Raw genomic sequence first — 13,579 nt, forward strand, 5'->3', positions numbered from 1 at the left:
CTGAACTTTGACAAAATAATGTGGTATCACTTTTAGATTTAGGTTTTTAGAGCAGGCACTAGTCAATCAGGAAAAAAGGTCTGAAACAACAACAGAGCAATCAATAAATCTATTAGTTAAGTGCAAGGTTAAGGAAGGTTTGCAAAAAGTAGTGAAAATGAGAGAGCAAAGGAAATGTCTCACTGTGACACTAATTCAAATGCACAACTGAAATCTTTTTTTTAAAGGCATTTACACTCAGAATGTTTATTCCCTCAGTTCAACTGAAGAACCAACCTAGGTCACAATGTAGACCAGATTTCTGGATTATAAGCCACATGTTCTTTCCTTCAGGGTATGTAGCTTCTATGATTATCTCATCAGTGTTGGCCTCATCACTTCTATAACTATGTGAAACCAGGGTTGGTGTCTGTTTTTTGCTCACCAATCTTTATCTCCTCAGAGCCTGCAGAATGCATTACACAAGAGGAAACCCTCAATACGTATCTGTGAATGAATTAGTATGACAGTGATTCTCTTTTACCTTTGTTACCACTCTCCAGGGCCCATTATAATTCACTATTAAATCAAATTCTCCTTACTTCCTCTTTTCTCAGATACGACACACACTTCCTTCACTTCTCCTAACATTGTTAACTTTCTATTACTCCAGGACCTAATTTTTACAATAATATTTCACTAGTAAAAAGAATATTTTTTTGCATCATTTCATTACGGTTTAATTAATAACGCTTTATTTTCTACCTTTCTTTACCCTAAATATGATGCTCATCTTCATTCACCTATACAGACTTATGACCATTTTACTTTAAATAGATTTTTTTCTGCTTATACACCACAGAAGATGCTTTTTAAGCTATCATGCCAGAGAGAAACAATACTAAGTTAACCAAATCATAGTTATAAAAATTAAGGTACATTCAAGCAATGCAATGTTACATGTATCTATTAAAAAACTGTAGCAGCATTATTTAATCACATGGGAAAATATCCAAATTTATTAAACATAAACATCAAGTTATTAAACGATATATACAGTATGAAGAGAAAAGAGATCTCAAAAACTTAATACTGTTATTTCCAAACGTTGAGATTATGGATAATTTTTTCCTTTGGGTTTATTTACTACAACATATACAGTAAACATGTAATCATAATTTTTATTATAAACTCGTGTGTTTATAAATTTTATCAAATCATTCCTTCAAAAGACCAATTTTTTTTTAAATGACTATTTTGAGGTAAAATTTACATACCATAAAATGCATCCATTGAAAATACATCATTCAATAATTTTAAATAAACTTATACAGTTGTGCAACCATCACCACAATCCAGTTTTAGAGAATTTCTGTCACCCAAAAAAATTCCCTTGGGCCTATTCAAACAAGTAATTTTGTCTGAGCCAGAAGAGCAGCACACCTTAGCAGGTCTGCCTGAACAAAGCTTCCACAGGGCAGCAAAATGTGCCTGCATGACTGGCTTTGGTGGTCCACTTTTTAGGCACGATTTCTTTTCCCTTCCTTTAAATCTCTACTGGCCAATTTGCCATTCTGGATAGATACAGCAGCTTGTCAATCATTTCATTCCATTTCAGACATCATTGACTTAGAGAAATGGAATAAACTGCTGATTCAAATTTGGTTAATATAGAAAAATTGTACTGGGAGTTAAAATCATTCAAATAAGTCTGAAATCAATGGGTGGCGAATTAGTCTGCTAGCAGAATGTGGCAAAAAAACCACAAAAAACCCCAATAGTGTAACAGGAATAAAGTTAAGCTTATATAAATGACTTACCTCAGAAAAAAACCCACCATATTTTGATGATGGGCTTTCTGTCTGTGAAGAACTAGAATCACTGGAGTTAACCAAATATGTTCGGCTATCATGGCGTAATTTTTCAGGCAGGTGGCCTGCACAAGCCAGTTCGTTTTCTTTATTTGCCATGTCACAGCCCCCACTTCTAGGGGACTGTTTTTTTCTGTAACAAGTATTTGGAGAAGAATGATAAACTTTCTTTCTATGATAGATCACCTTACGTAGTTTATCTGGGCTTTTCACAGCTTGTCCAACTGTTCTGTAAAAACAATTGATTTTCTTAAATGAAAAAGAAGCACATGAAAACCTTTAGAAGTTTTTAAGAGAAAGATTTAATATGTGACATTTTGTGATCACAATCCACTAAAATTAGAAGTAAATAGAATTAAAAAATTCTTAACTCTTAGATCTAAGAGAAAAATTACAAACCATCTGGAAAGCAATGAAAGGATGATACTTTATACCAAATGAAAATGAAAAGAAGCATAACATGCTTTTAAAGTGAAATATTACAGGCCATTTTGGGAGTAAGAAAATTATAAAAATTTCTAGTCACCTAATCTTTTTCTAACAAATTGACACAATAATTATGTAAGTTTGAATATCTTAAAGTTTATTTTGATTAAGTTGAAGTATATTTAATTTTGTTTGAATCAGATAAACCACAATAGGGCAAACCTCATGGTTTAGTATGGTGGTTCTCAAATGTTTTGGCCTCAGGATGCTTTGCACTCAAATATTCTTGAGGTTTCAAAATAATTGTTTTATGCAGGCAATATTTATTGATATTTACAACAGAAAGTAAAACTGAGGAAATTTGTTAATTCATTAAAAAAAGACTCATTACATATTAATATAGAATACTTTACCCAAAAAAGTCCTATATTAAAAAAAGTCCTATATATATAGTGAGAAGAATGGTACTGTTTTACATTTTTGCAAAATCTCTAATATCTGGTTTAACAGAAGACTCCTGGATTTGCACATCTGCTTCTGCATTCAGTCTATTGTGATATCAAATATCATGGAGCCTCTGGAAAACTCTACTGTACACTTGTAATAGAGGGAAAACGAAGAAGGTAAATATGTCTTAGTATTATTGTGAATATAGTTTTGACCTCACAATCTCCCTTTTCAGGCTTCAGGGACCTCCAGGGTCCTCAGATCACACTTGGAGAACCAGTGGCTTAGTAGAAAGTGCCTTTAGAGTTTGGCAGGTCTGAGAATAAATGCCATTTTTACCATTTTCTGGGTGTATGACCCTGAACAAATCAGTTAACTTCTCTGATCTTCAGTTTTTCTCATCAACTGTTAGGGTAATGCTATCTACTAGTAGGACCATTTTAAGGAGTAGAGATAATACTGATGTGTTTAGCACAGTGCCTGGAACAAAGGAGCTGTTTGACAATATATTAATTATTATTATAATAACAGAGAATATTTATTTTTTATCTATTTTCACTCTTACCCAGTTTTCAATATTTGCTGCTTCCCATAAACTTTAAAGAAGCTCTTACCTATTTATATAAGCAGCCAACTGTTTTGGAGATTTCTTAACCTGAAAAATAAAAATAGTTACTTGTAGCACACTTAAGTTCCTTAATGAGGCTTTGTAAACTTCGTGATTGTTACCAATAAATCTGAAATTCAACTGTTAAATTTTTCAGATTAAAGCTTTTTCTGTTCTAAGACTGTAGTCTCAACCATTTGCTACAACAACATTGTATGCAGGCATTTTTGACAAAGTAACATATCCATCTATTTTCCATACCACTAGTCACATATTATATTTACAAGGTGCTTAATAAGTGAGTTGAGTTTTATGGTTTTTAAAGAAACTATATCAGTGCTAATGAGCCTTGCAACAGTGAACAGTGAACAAAAAGCATTTCTGAGATTCCTCTTTAATATTAAACCAAAACATTCAAATTATATCATATCAAAACAGTACACTGGCCAAAAAGTTTTTAGAGCTTTCAGAATATAAAGTTTTCAATATTTCATTAATTCTACTTAATTCTGAGACATTAAGCAGACTCATCACTCTCTCATTGTTTATTATGGTTTAACTAGAACTATCCACAGACCTAACAGTTTAAACTACCTGTGATGGACTTAAGGATTACGCCTCCCCAAAATTCATATTTTGAAATTCTAACCCCTAAAGTGATGATAGAGGAGGCAGGGCTTTTGGGAGGTGATTAGTTCATGAAGGCAGAGCCCTCACAATAGGATTAGTGCTCTTATAAAGAGACCCCAGAGAGCTCTTGCCCCTTCCACCATCTGAGGACACAGCAAGAAGACAGCCATCTATGAACCAGGAAGCTGACCCTCACCAGATACCAAATCGGCCAGGACCTTGATCTTGGACTTCCCAGCCTCCAGAACTGTGAGAAGTAAATTTCTGTTGTTTGTAAGCCACTTAGCCTATGATAGTCTGTTACAGCAGCCTGAACAGAGTAAGAAACCTAGAAACTATGGACTTACCTCCTTCATGTTCTTATTAGTGAATTTAGAGATCCTTTTTCTAGGAAGATCAATGTAATGATCCTCAATATTATTACAAAAGTTCCGCTTTTTAACATTGTGGGTTTCAGATGCCATAATCTCTTAAATACCTAGACATCAAAATAAAAATAATAAATGGAAAATACAAAAAGCAAAAGAGCCTGATTATTTCCTTAATACATATACAAAAATACAACAGCAGCTCCATGCTATGTAAAAGAGGTATGTGAGTAAAACAGAGGACATAGTTCTAATTCATACATTTTTAAAAACCTTAAACAGGAGGAAGCACAAGGAGGGCATTCCAGGAAATCAAGGCTCTTTCTGTTTTCAGTCTTTAGTTGCAACCAGTTACAATAATATGGAATGTATTTTTTGCCCATGCAACATGTCAATCTCCCCATTTTCCATATTAGTAGCCATATATTAAATTTAAATTTACAGGTTATGAAATCAGGTCTATATAGTAGTGGTATCTGTGACATCCAAATGTACAGAAGCCTAAAATTTTGGAACCAAATCACTGGGTCAAATACAACCACAAGCAGCTAGAGGAACCAAAATCAGACTATATACATCTGACTTGGTTTTATGCCTAATCCTTAAATTCTTCTTTCACTCTTGCAGCTAGCTCTCCAAAGCTTTCCTCTACCTTTGAAAAAGTAACCCATACTCTCCTACTCCTCCAATTATACCCAAAGGGGGAAAACAGATGCTATGACTTCATTTAATATAACAGAGGAAATCAGTGAAAAATTTCCCCTTTGTACTCAGGTTTCACACAGGAAATTTGTTTCAGATCATGCCCTGAACACAAGTTCCTCCCTCATTCTTTCCTTAAACAGTTACTGAGTGTTCACTATATGCCAGGCCCTGGAGTTAATGCAGATGATACACAGAGACCCTGTTCTAAAGAATCATTTAGGAAGCCTTTTGAAAACATACCTTTCTGGTCCCTAACTTCAGACTATAACTCAGGAGAGGTCTCTGGAGTAAAGCCCAAAGCAATTATATTTTTAAAAAGCTCCACAGGTATTTCTGATGCACACTCCTAATAGAAAACCTGCCTTAGAGAATGCTCCAAAAGTATGCACAACACATGAAATTCTGCAAATAATTTTAGGGTATTCTAAGATTTTCTGCTGCTAATCCATGGACAGCCTTCCACCTGTACACCCAGGTTAAGAAATCTCTAGGATGAGACTTTTTAAAAAGTAAATAAATAATTGCAGCAATGCAATAAGCATTTTGACAGAGGGGACCCTGTGAGCTAGCAAAGCCTCGGTGAGGAGAGTCTTAAAGGACAAACAGCACACTGAGAAAACAGCATGTGCAGAACTGAAAGGCATGAAGCAACATGGTTTGTTTGGCAATCTCTTAAGTAGATGCATGTGACTGCAGCTTAGGCTGGGGGTGGGTTACAGTGGAGTGAGAAATGAGACTGGAGAGATAGGCAGAAGCTAGATCATAAAGGATCTTGCCCACTTTTTTTTTTTTTTTTAAAGAAAGGGGACTTTTATTTAAAGATAATGGACTAAACATATGCTATTACTTCTAACCTTCCCTGAAACTCCATTACAATGACAGTAAGGAGTTTTTAAAGGAATAAAACCCATAAGGACAAAGAAGAGAAGATGAGTTGATGCAAAACTGCAAAGCAGAAGTGACAAATGACAGCAGATCTGAGAAAGCCAAATCTTAAGTCAGCAATGAGGAAAGGTGAAAAGCAGAATCCCCCAAAGGTTCAGGAATTGGCAACACTGAGGATCTCAAGAAGTGGGGATAAATTTGGGCTTAAGAATAAGCAGACTGACTGAATATCCACTTAAGATACCCTTCCTCATCCCAGTAAAAGACTATGGTTTTACTGTATGGAGATTTTAAAACACAGTCCTTGGGATGGGAAACGCCAAGCACAAAGGAGTGTGAGAGGAACAAATTCTAAAACGGGGATCAAGTGAAAGTTTACATACTAAATGTTGTGACCTCTAACCTTTCTACTTCTTGCCTCACAAGGGCTTGCAGCCAGGCTTATATACAGGGAAGAAGACTGCAGAAGATACTTCTTTGGGAACTCTGATCAGTCCTTGAGGGAAAGACATATATACTTACATACAAAGACATATATACATACACACACATCGAAAAATATTGACATCAGTGATGGTGAAAGTGCTCAAAGAACAATGTTTTATATCTTGATTATGGCAGTAGACCCAACTGTCAAAACTAATAGAACTATGCACTAAAAAGGGTGACTTTTTCTTGCATGTAAATTATATCTAAATAAACCTGACTTTCAAAAATCTTCAAGAGATTAGAACAAATCACATCCATGAAACACAAATGAGACAAAAAACAAACCAACAGACTCTTGAAAATTAAAAATAGGATATAATAAGATAGCAGAAAAACTGAACAGAAGTTGAAGAGAAAGTTGAGGGTATCTCCTTTTTACAGAGTAAAAAGATAAAGAAAGAAAAATCATAAAATTGGCTTAGAAGGACATGGAATTTCATAAAAAGTATAGAGGAAACAAAGAGGAAATCAAAGAAATAATTGAAGAAAACTGTACAGGGTTGAAGGACATGAATTTCCAAAGTGAAAGGGCGCACTGATGGTCAGCACTGTGGATGAACATAGACCTACAAAGCGCATCACTGTCAGATTTTAGAGGACTAGAGAAGCTAGAGAGGGTGTAAACATACAAAAAAACAAAACAAAAAATAAAGCCTAAAATCCAAACCAGTCACATACAAATGATAAAGACATACAACAATGCCTTCAAAATTCTTAGGGAACCTAAAATATTATATCCAGCCAAATTATCAATCAAGGATGAGTATGGGCAAAAGATATGTTCAGACATTCAAAGTTCCAAAAAATTTCTTCCCAGTAGCAATCAGAGAAATAATAAACAAAAATGAGAAACCCAAGAAATGGAGATCCAACAGGAGAGATGGGAAGGGAATTCCCAGGATGGTTAGGAAGGAAGATCCCAGGATGAAGGCAATGCATCAGGAGTAGAGGACAACCAGTGCAGCAGGTTAACAGGCAGAGAGGAGAAGTCTCCACGTAAATGAAATTGATTTATAATACTTGGTGCTCATTAGAGAGGAGACAAAGAGAACTGAGGGAGAGTCAGAAGGCACATTTTTTAAGTGCTAAAAGGAAAGAACTGTCAATCCAGAATCCTATATGTGGAAGAAATATCCTTCAGGAATGAAGGGGAAACCAAGACATTCTCAGGTGGAAGAAAATTAAAGAAGGAATCTTAGAACATCAAGGAGACAAAAAGAAAATCATAAGGCAAGTTACATTTGATGGTTGAAGCAAAAATTATAACACTATCTGATATGGTTCAGAATATACATAGAGGAAATATTTAAGACAATTAGATTACAAGTGGGGAAGGGCAAAGGGACATAAAGCGAGGTAAAGTTTCCACACTTCACTCAAACTGGTAAAATGACACCACCAGTAGACTGTGATAAGTTATGCATATGTGATGTAATACCTAGAGCTACTGCTAAAAAAGCTGTATTGAGAGATATACTCAAAAATACTACAGAGGGGCTGGCCTCGTGGCCAAGTGGTTAAGTTTGCATGCTCTGCTTTGGCGGCCCAGGGTTTTGCCAGTTCGGATCCTGGGCATGGACCTAGCACCACTCATCAAGCCATGCTGAGGTGGCATCCTACACAGCAGAGCCAGAAGGACCTACAACTAGAATATACAACTATGTGCTGGGGGGTTTTGGAGAGAAGAACAAAAAAAAAGGAGAGAGAAAGAAGATTGGCAACAGATGTTAGCTCAGCTGTCAATCTTAAAGAAAAAAAAAAAGCCTATAGAGAAATGAAAACGGAATGTTTAAAAAATGTTCAAGTAACCCATAGGAAGGCAATAAAAAGAAAACAGAGAAATGAAAAAATGAAGAGAAGAGAAACAAAAATAAAATGGGGGAAACATATCAATAATCACATTATATATAAATGATCTAAACATAAACGTATCAGTTAAAAGTCAGAGATTGGCAGAGTAGATTAAGAAACACAATCTAAGGATACACTGTTTACAAAAAATTCACTTCAAATATAATGATATAGGGAGGTAGAAAGTAACAGGAAGAAAAAGATCTATCATGCAAATATTAATAAAAAAAGCAGAAGCTATATTAACATCAGATAAAGATGTCAGAGCCAAGGAACTTATCATGGATATAGAAGAACATTACATAATGATAAAAGGGCCAATCCACCAAGAAAACACAGCAATCTTAAATGTGTATTTACCAAACAACACAGCTAAAAAAATACATAAAGCAAAAACTGATAGGGCTGAAAAGAGAAATAAAAAAATCCATAATAATCTTGAGACTTCAATATCCCTCTCAACAACGGATGGAAATTCAGCCAGGCTATAAGACAACACCATCAACTCACAGGATCAAATCAACACTTTTAGAACATGCAAACCAACAACAGTACATTATTTTCAAATGCTACAGAACATATACCAAGACTAAATCCTGGGCTATAAAACACACCATAACAAATTTAAAATAAGTGAAATCATAAAGAGTGTGTTCTCCAACTACAATGAAATCAAATTAAAAATCAATAACAGAAAAGATAATTTCCAAACATTTAGAAACTAAACAGCACATTTCTGAAAAATTCATGGGTCAAAGAGAAAGTCTCAAGGGAAATAAAAAAAATTACATTGAACAAAATGAAAATGGAAATATCAAAATTTGTGGGACACAGCTAAAACAGTGCTGAGGGAAATTTATAGCACTGAAATGCAGAAAGAGGAAAAGTCTCAAATCAAGAATCTAGGCTTCCACCTCAAGAACCTGGAAAAGAGAAGCAAAATAAAGCCAAAATAAGCAGAAGGAAGGAAACAATAAAGAACAGAAACCAATGAAACTGAAAGCAGAAGAACAATAGGAAAAAAAAATCAATAAGAGCTAGTTCACGGAAAGATTAAAAAAAGAGAAAAAAAGAGAAAACTCCAGGGAGAGTGACAAAGGAAAAAGAGAAATTATCAGTATCAGAAATGAAGAAGAGATATCACTATAGACTCTGCAGACACTGAAAGGATAACAAGAAAATACTACAATCACCTCCACAAACATAAATTTGACAAGTTAAAGGAAGTGGGCCAATTACTCAAAAAGCACAAACTACCACAACTCACTTAATATGAAAATAGATAACTTGAAGTAGCCCTACAATTATTAAGGAAATTTAATTCATAATTTATAAAGCTCCCCAACTAGAAATCACCAAGCCTAGATGGTTTTACTGGAAAATTCTACCAAATATTTAAAAAAGAATGAACGCCAAATTTTACATAATCTTTTCAAGAAAACAAGAGTAGGGAAGACTTGACAATTCATTTTATGAAGCTAGTATTATCCTGATGCGAAAATAAGGCAAAAAAGTACAAAAAGAGGAAAACTACAGACCAATGTCCTTCAAGACTGTAGATATAAAAACTTAAAAATATTAGCAAATGAAATCCAACAATACAGAAAAGGAATTATAAACCATGAGCAAGTGGGGTTTATTCCAGGGATGCAATGCTGGTTCAATATTTGAAAATCACACAACCAGAAGAACCTACAAATAGAATATACAACTAGTACTGGGGGGCTTTGGGGAGAAGAATAAAAAAAAAAAAAAAAAGATTGGCAACAGATGTTAGCTTAGGTGCCAATCTTTAAAAAAACTGAAAATCAATCCATGTAATCCACCGTATTAACAGGCTAAAGAAGAAAAATCACAGTCATATCAATTGATGCAGAAAAAGCATGTGACAAAATTCAACAGCCATTCATGATACTCTCAGAAAAACAGAAATAGAGAGAAACTTCTTCAACTTGATAAAGAGCAGAGCATCTACAAAAAACCTACAGCTAACATCACACTTAATGGTGAGAAACTCAAAGTTTTCCCACAAAAATCAGACACAAGGCAAGGATGCCCCCTCTTACAACTGCTTTTCAACATCACACTGGAAGTCCTAGCTAATGAATAAGACAAAAAAAAAGAAGAAAAAAAATCCATCTTTGTTCACAGATGACATGACTGTCTATGTAGAAAACCCAAAAGAATAGACCAAAAAAACACCCCACTTAGAACTAACAAGCGATTATAGCAAGGATGCAGGATACAAGGTTAATATAGAAAAGTCGATCACTTTTCTATATACCATTCATGAACAAGTGGAATTTGAAATTAAAAACACATTGCCATTTACATTAGCACCCCTACCCGCAAAATGTTCTGAATTCGAACTGGACATGTAGGGAAATCACGATGACAGTCAAAACTTTGCCCTCTCAGAGTAAAAATGATCAAGGTACATAGCTACTGAGTCAAAATACTGAAGATAAATATATCTAACTATTATAACTCTCTATGAAACTGGAGAGGCCAGAAGAAAATAAATGAGAGGAACTACTTCATTCATTTTCTTTAAGAGATACTAATTAGACATAACACTAAAAAAAAATGCAGTATGCAAAGAACAGAGCATTGTTCAGAAGAGATTTCTAAAACCTACCTAGTAAAAGACAATTCATTTGCGATCTGACACAAATTCAGAAAGATGTCTAGATTTAGAAGAAAATAAAGCTCTGCTTACAAGGTTTAAACCTAGAATATAGTATTTAAACCAAATAACTGAGTAAATGAAGCAAAGTTATGAAAGTAAAGAGGATGTTCTTGCCTCTAAGAAACTTACTATCTAATAGAGAGAGGACATAGACACATGATAGTTATTAATTCTATTGGCTGTATACCTCCATAATATACACACTAAACTTACAGAAAATTAAGTTGTATAGGAGTTCAAAGAGGGATATAACTAATTTCTATGGACCACCACGATTAGGAAAGGCTTGGAATGAAGCAACGCTTAAATTGAACTTTTGATGATGGATAGGATTCAGGTAGGACTAAGTGAGAGCTTAAGGCCAGAAAATGAACGATGGAAACTATACCTCAGGAAAAATACCAAATATCTCAATATTGTACAAGGTGGGAATCACTTGGTTATTTATTAGTATAGGTATCCAAAGAATAAGTTTAAATCCACTGTATACAAAAGGCATTTACTACAAGGTACCTCCCTCCACCTTTGTTCCTACCTGGGGATGTTTAGGAAAGAATGTATTCTCAGCATCCTGAGTTGGATTCAAGTTGCATTTTCCCACAGAAATCCAATAAACAGTACTACTGGCTCAGCTCTAAACAAGCTTTTAAGGCCTAGGCTTAGAAATTAATAATAACTATTAGAGTAGACCCTTGTTTCTGTCAAAAGATGTAATCAGATTATTAAACAATCTATAAAAAGTTGACTTTTTGAAATCCTACTTATCAATAAATCTATAGTTGCCTTTATCGTAAATGAACCTTAAGAAATAAAATTGGAGAAAAATAAGTCTCCAATGTCATTCATATTTTAAAAATAAATAAATACAGTAGGATGATAATCAAAAGTATAATAGTTTGAAGCTGGGGTAATTGTCCTATTTCATCAAGATTATGATATTCTTAAAATGGCAGTATCTGCTTTAAGATTCTACAAATTATAAAAGATACAAAAAGGAAAGATTACTAAAGAATACTAGCTGGAAAACTAATTTTTAAAGCTTAAAATGGGTGGTCTCATGATCTTTCGGCATACACAAAAATTAACTCAAAATGGATTAAAGACCTGAAGGTAAGCCATGAAACTATGAAACTCCTAGAAGAAAATATAGGCAGTACACTCTTTGACATTGGTCTTAGAAGGATCTTTTCAAATACTATGTCTACTCGGGCAAGGGAAACAAAAGAAAAAAATAAACAAATAGGACTTCATCAGACTAAAGAGCTTCTGCAAGGCAAAGGAAACCAGGAACAAAACGAAAAGACAACCTACCAACTGGGAGAAGATATTTGCAAATCATATATCCAACAAGGGGTTAATCTCCAAAATATATAAAGACTCACACAACTCAACAACAACAAAAACAAACAACTCGATCAAGAAATGGGCAGAGGATATGAACAGACATTTTTCCAAACAAGATACATAGATGGCCAATAAGCACATGAAAAGATGTTCAACATCACTAATCACTAGGGAAATGCAAATCCAAACTACAATGAGATAGCGCCTTACACCCACTAGAATGGCTATAATTACCAAGACAAAAAATAACAAATGTTGGAGAGGATGTGGAGAGAAGGGAACCCTCATACACTGCTGGTGGGAATGCAAACTGGTGCAGCCGCTACAGAAAAGTATGGAGACTTCTCAAAAAATTAAAAATAGAAATACCATACGACCCTGCTATCCCACTACTGGGGATATTTATCCAAAGAACTTGAAATCAACAATTCAAAGAGACTTATGCACCCCTGTGTTCACTGCAGCATTATTCACAATAGCTAAGATGTGGAAGCAATGCAAGTGCCCATCGACTGATGAATGGATAAAGATGTGGTATACATAAATATATAATGGAATGCTACTCAGACATAAAAAAAAAGACAAAATTGTCCCATTTGCAACAACATCGGTGGACCTTGAGGGTATGATGTTAAGCGAAATAAGCCAGAGAGAGAAAGACAAACCTGTATGATTTCACTCATATGTGGAAGATAAACAAACATATGAACAAACAGAACAGATTAGTGGTTACCAGAGTAGAAGGGGGTTTGGAGGTGGGCATAAGGGATAAAGGGGCTGACAAATAATAATGTACAACTGAAATTTCACAATGTTATAAACTATTATGACCTCAATAAAATAATTAAAAAAGGGTGGTCTAACAATAACAATAATTTGCAGTAAAATAATAGCTACCACCATTTTATCACTTAATGTGGAGTTATAGATGCTTTATATTGAGGATCTCATTTAATCATCAGCACAATCTCTGATGCAGAAATTATAATACTCATTTAAAAAATATATAGGTTTTGAGAAGTTAAGTAACATGGTCTAATGTACCAAAGATGTTGTACCTTTATTTAGGCCTAAATTTGCCTGATCAGTGGAGGATGGATTACAAAATTTCTCAGCTCAAGGCTCTGTGTATTTGCTGTACTCTGTAACTGAGGAACCCTTTCCCCTCATATATTCTTATGGCTTTCTTCCTTACAACATTTGTAGGTTCTTGCTCAAATACTCCCTCCTCAGAGTGGCTTTCCCTGACCTGCCCTCTAAAGAAGCACCTCCCTTCACTTCTCTAGCT

General features: G+C 34.6%; 1 protein-coding gene across 3 annotated transcripts in view; it reads right to left on the reverse strand.

Annotated features, from left to right (window-relative positions):
• Positions 1–13,579, reverse strand: part of KATNBL1 (katanin regulatory subunit B1 like 1) — a 45,261-nt gene that overhangs the window by 7,031 nt on the left and 24,651 nt on the right. For all 3 annotated transcript variants that reach the window (XM_070584522.1, XM_008516347.2, XM_070584536.1), the window contains 3 exons: positions 4,308–4,438; positions 3,338–3,378; positions 1,800–2,079 (listed from right to left, as the gene is read on the reverse strand). In XM_070584522.1, coding sequence (XP_070440623.1) covers positions 1,800–2,079; positions 3,338–3,378; positions 4,308–4,424 — 438 coding nt within the window. In that variant the 5' untranslated portion in view covers positions 4,425–4,438. The remainder of the gene's footprint in view (positions 1–1,799; positions 2,080–3,337; positions 3,379–4,307; positions 4,439–13,579) is intronic.

This window comes from Equus przewalskii, chromosome 1, assembly GCF_037783145.1.
Source record: "Equus przewalskii isolate Varuska chromosome 1, EquPr2, whole genome shotgun sequence".
NCBI classification, from domain to species: domain Eukaryota; kingdom Metazoa; phylum Chordata; class Mammalia; order Perissodactyla; family Equidae; genus Equus; species Equus przewalskii.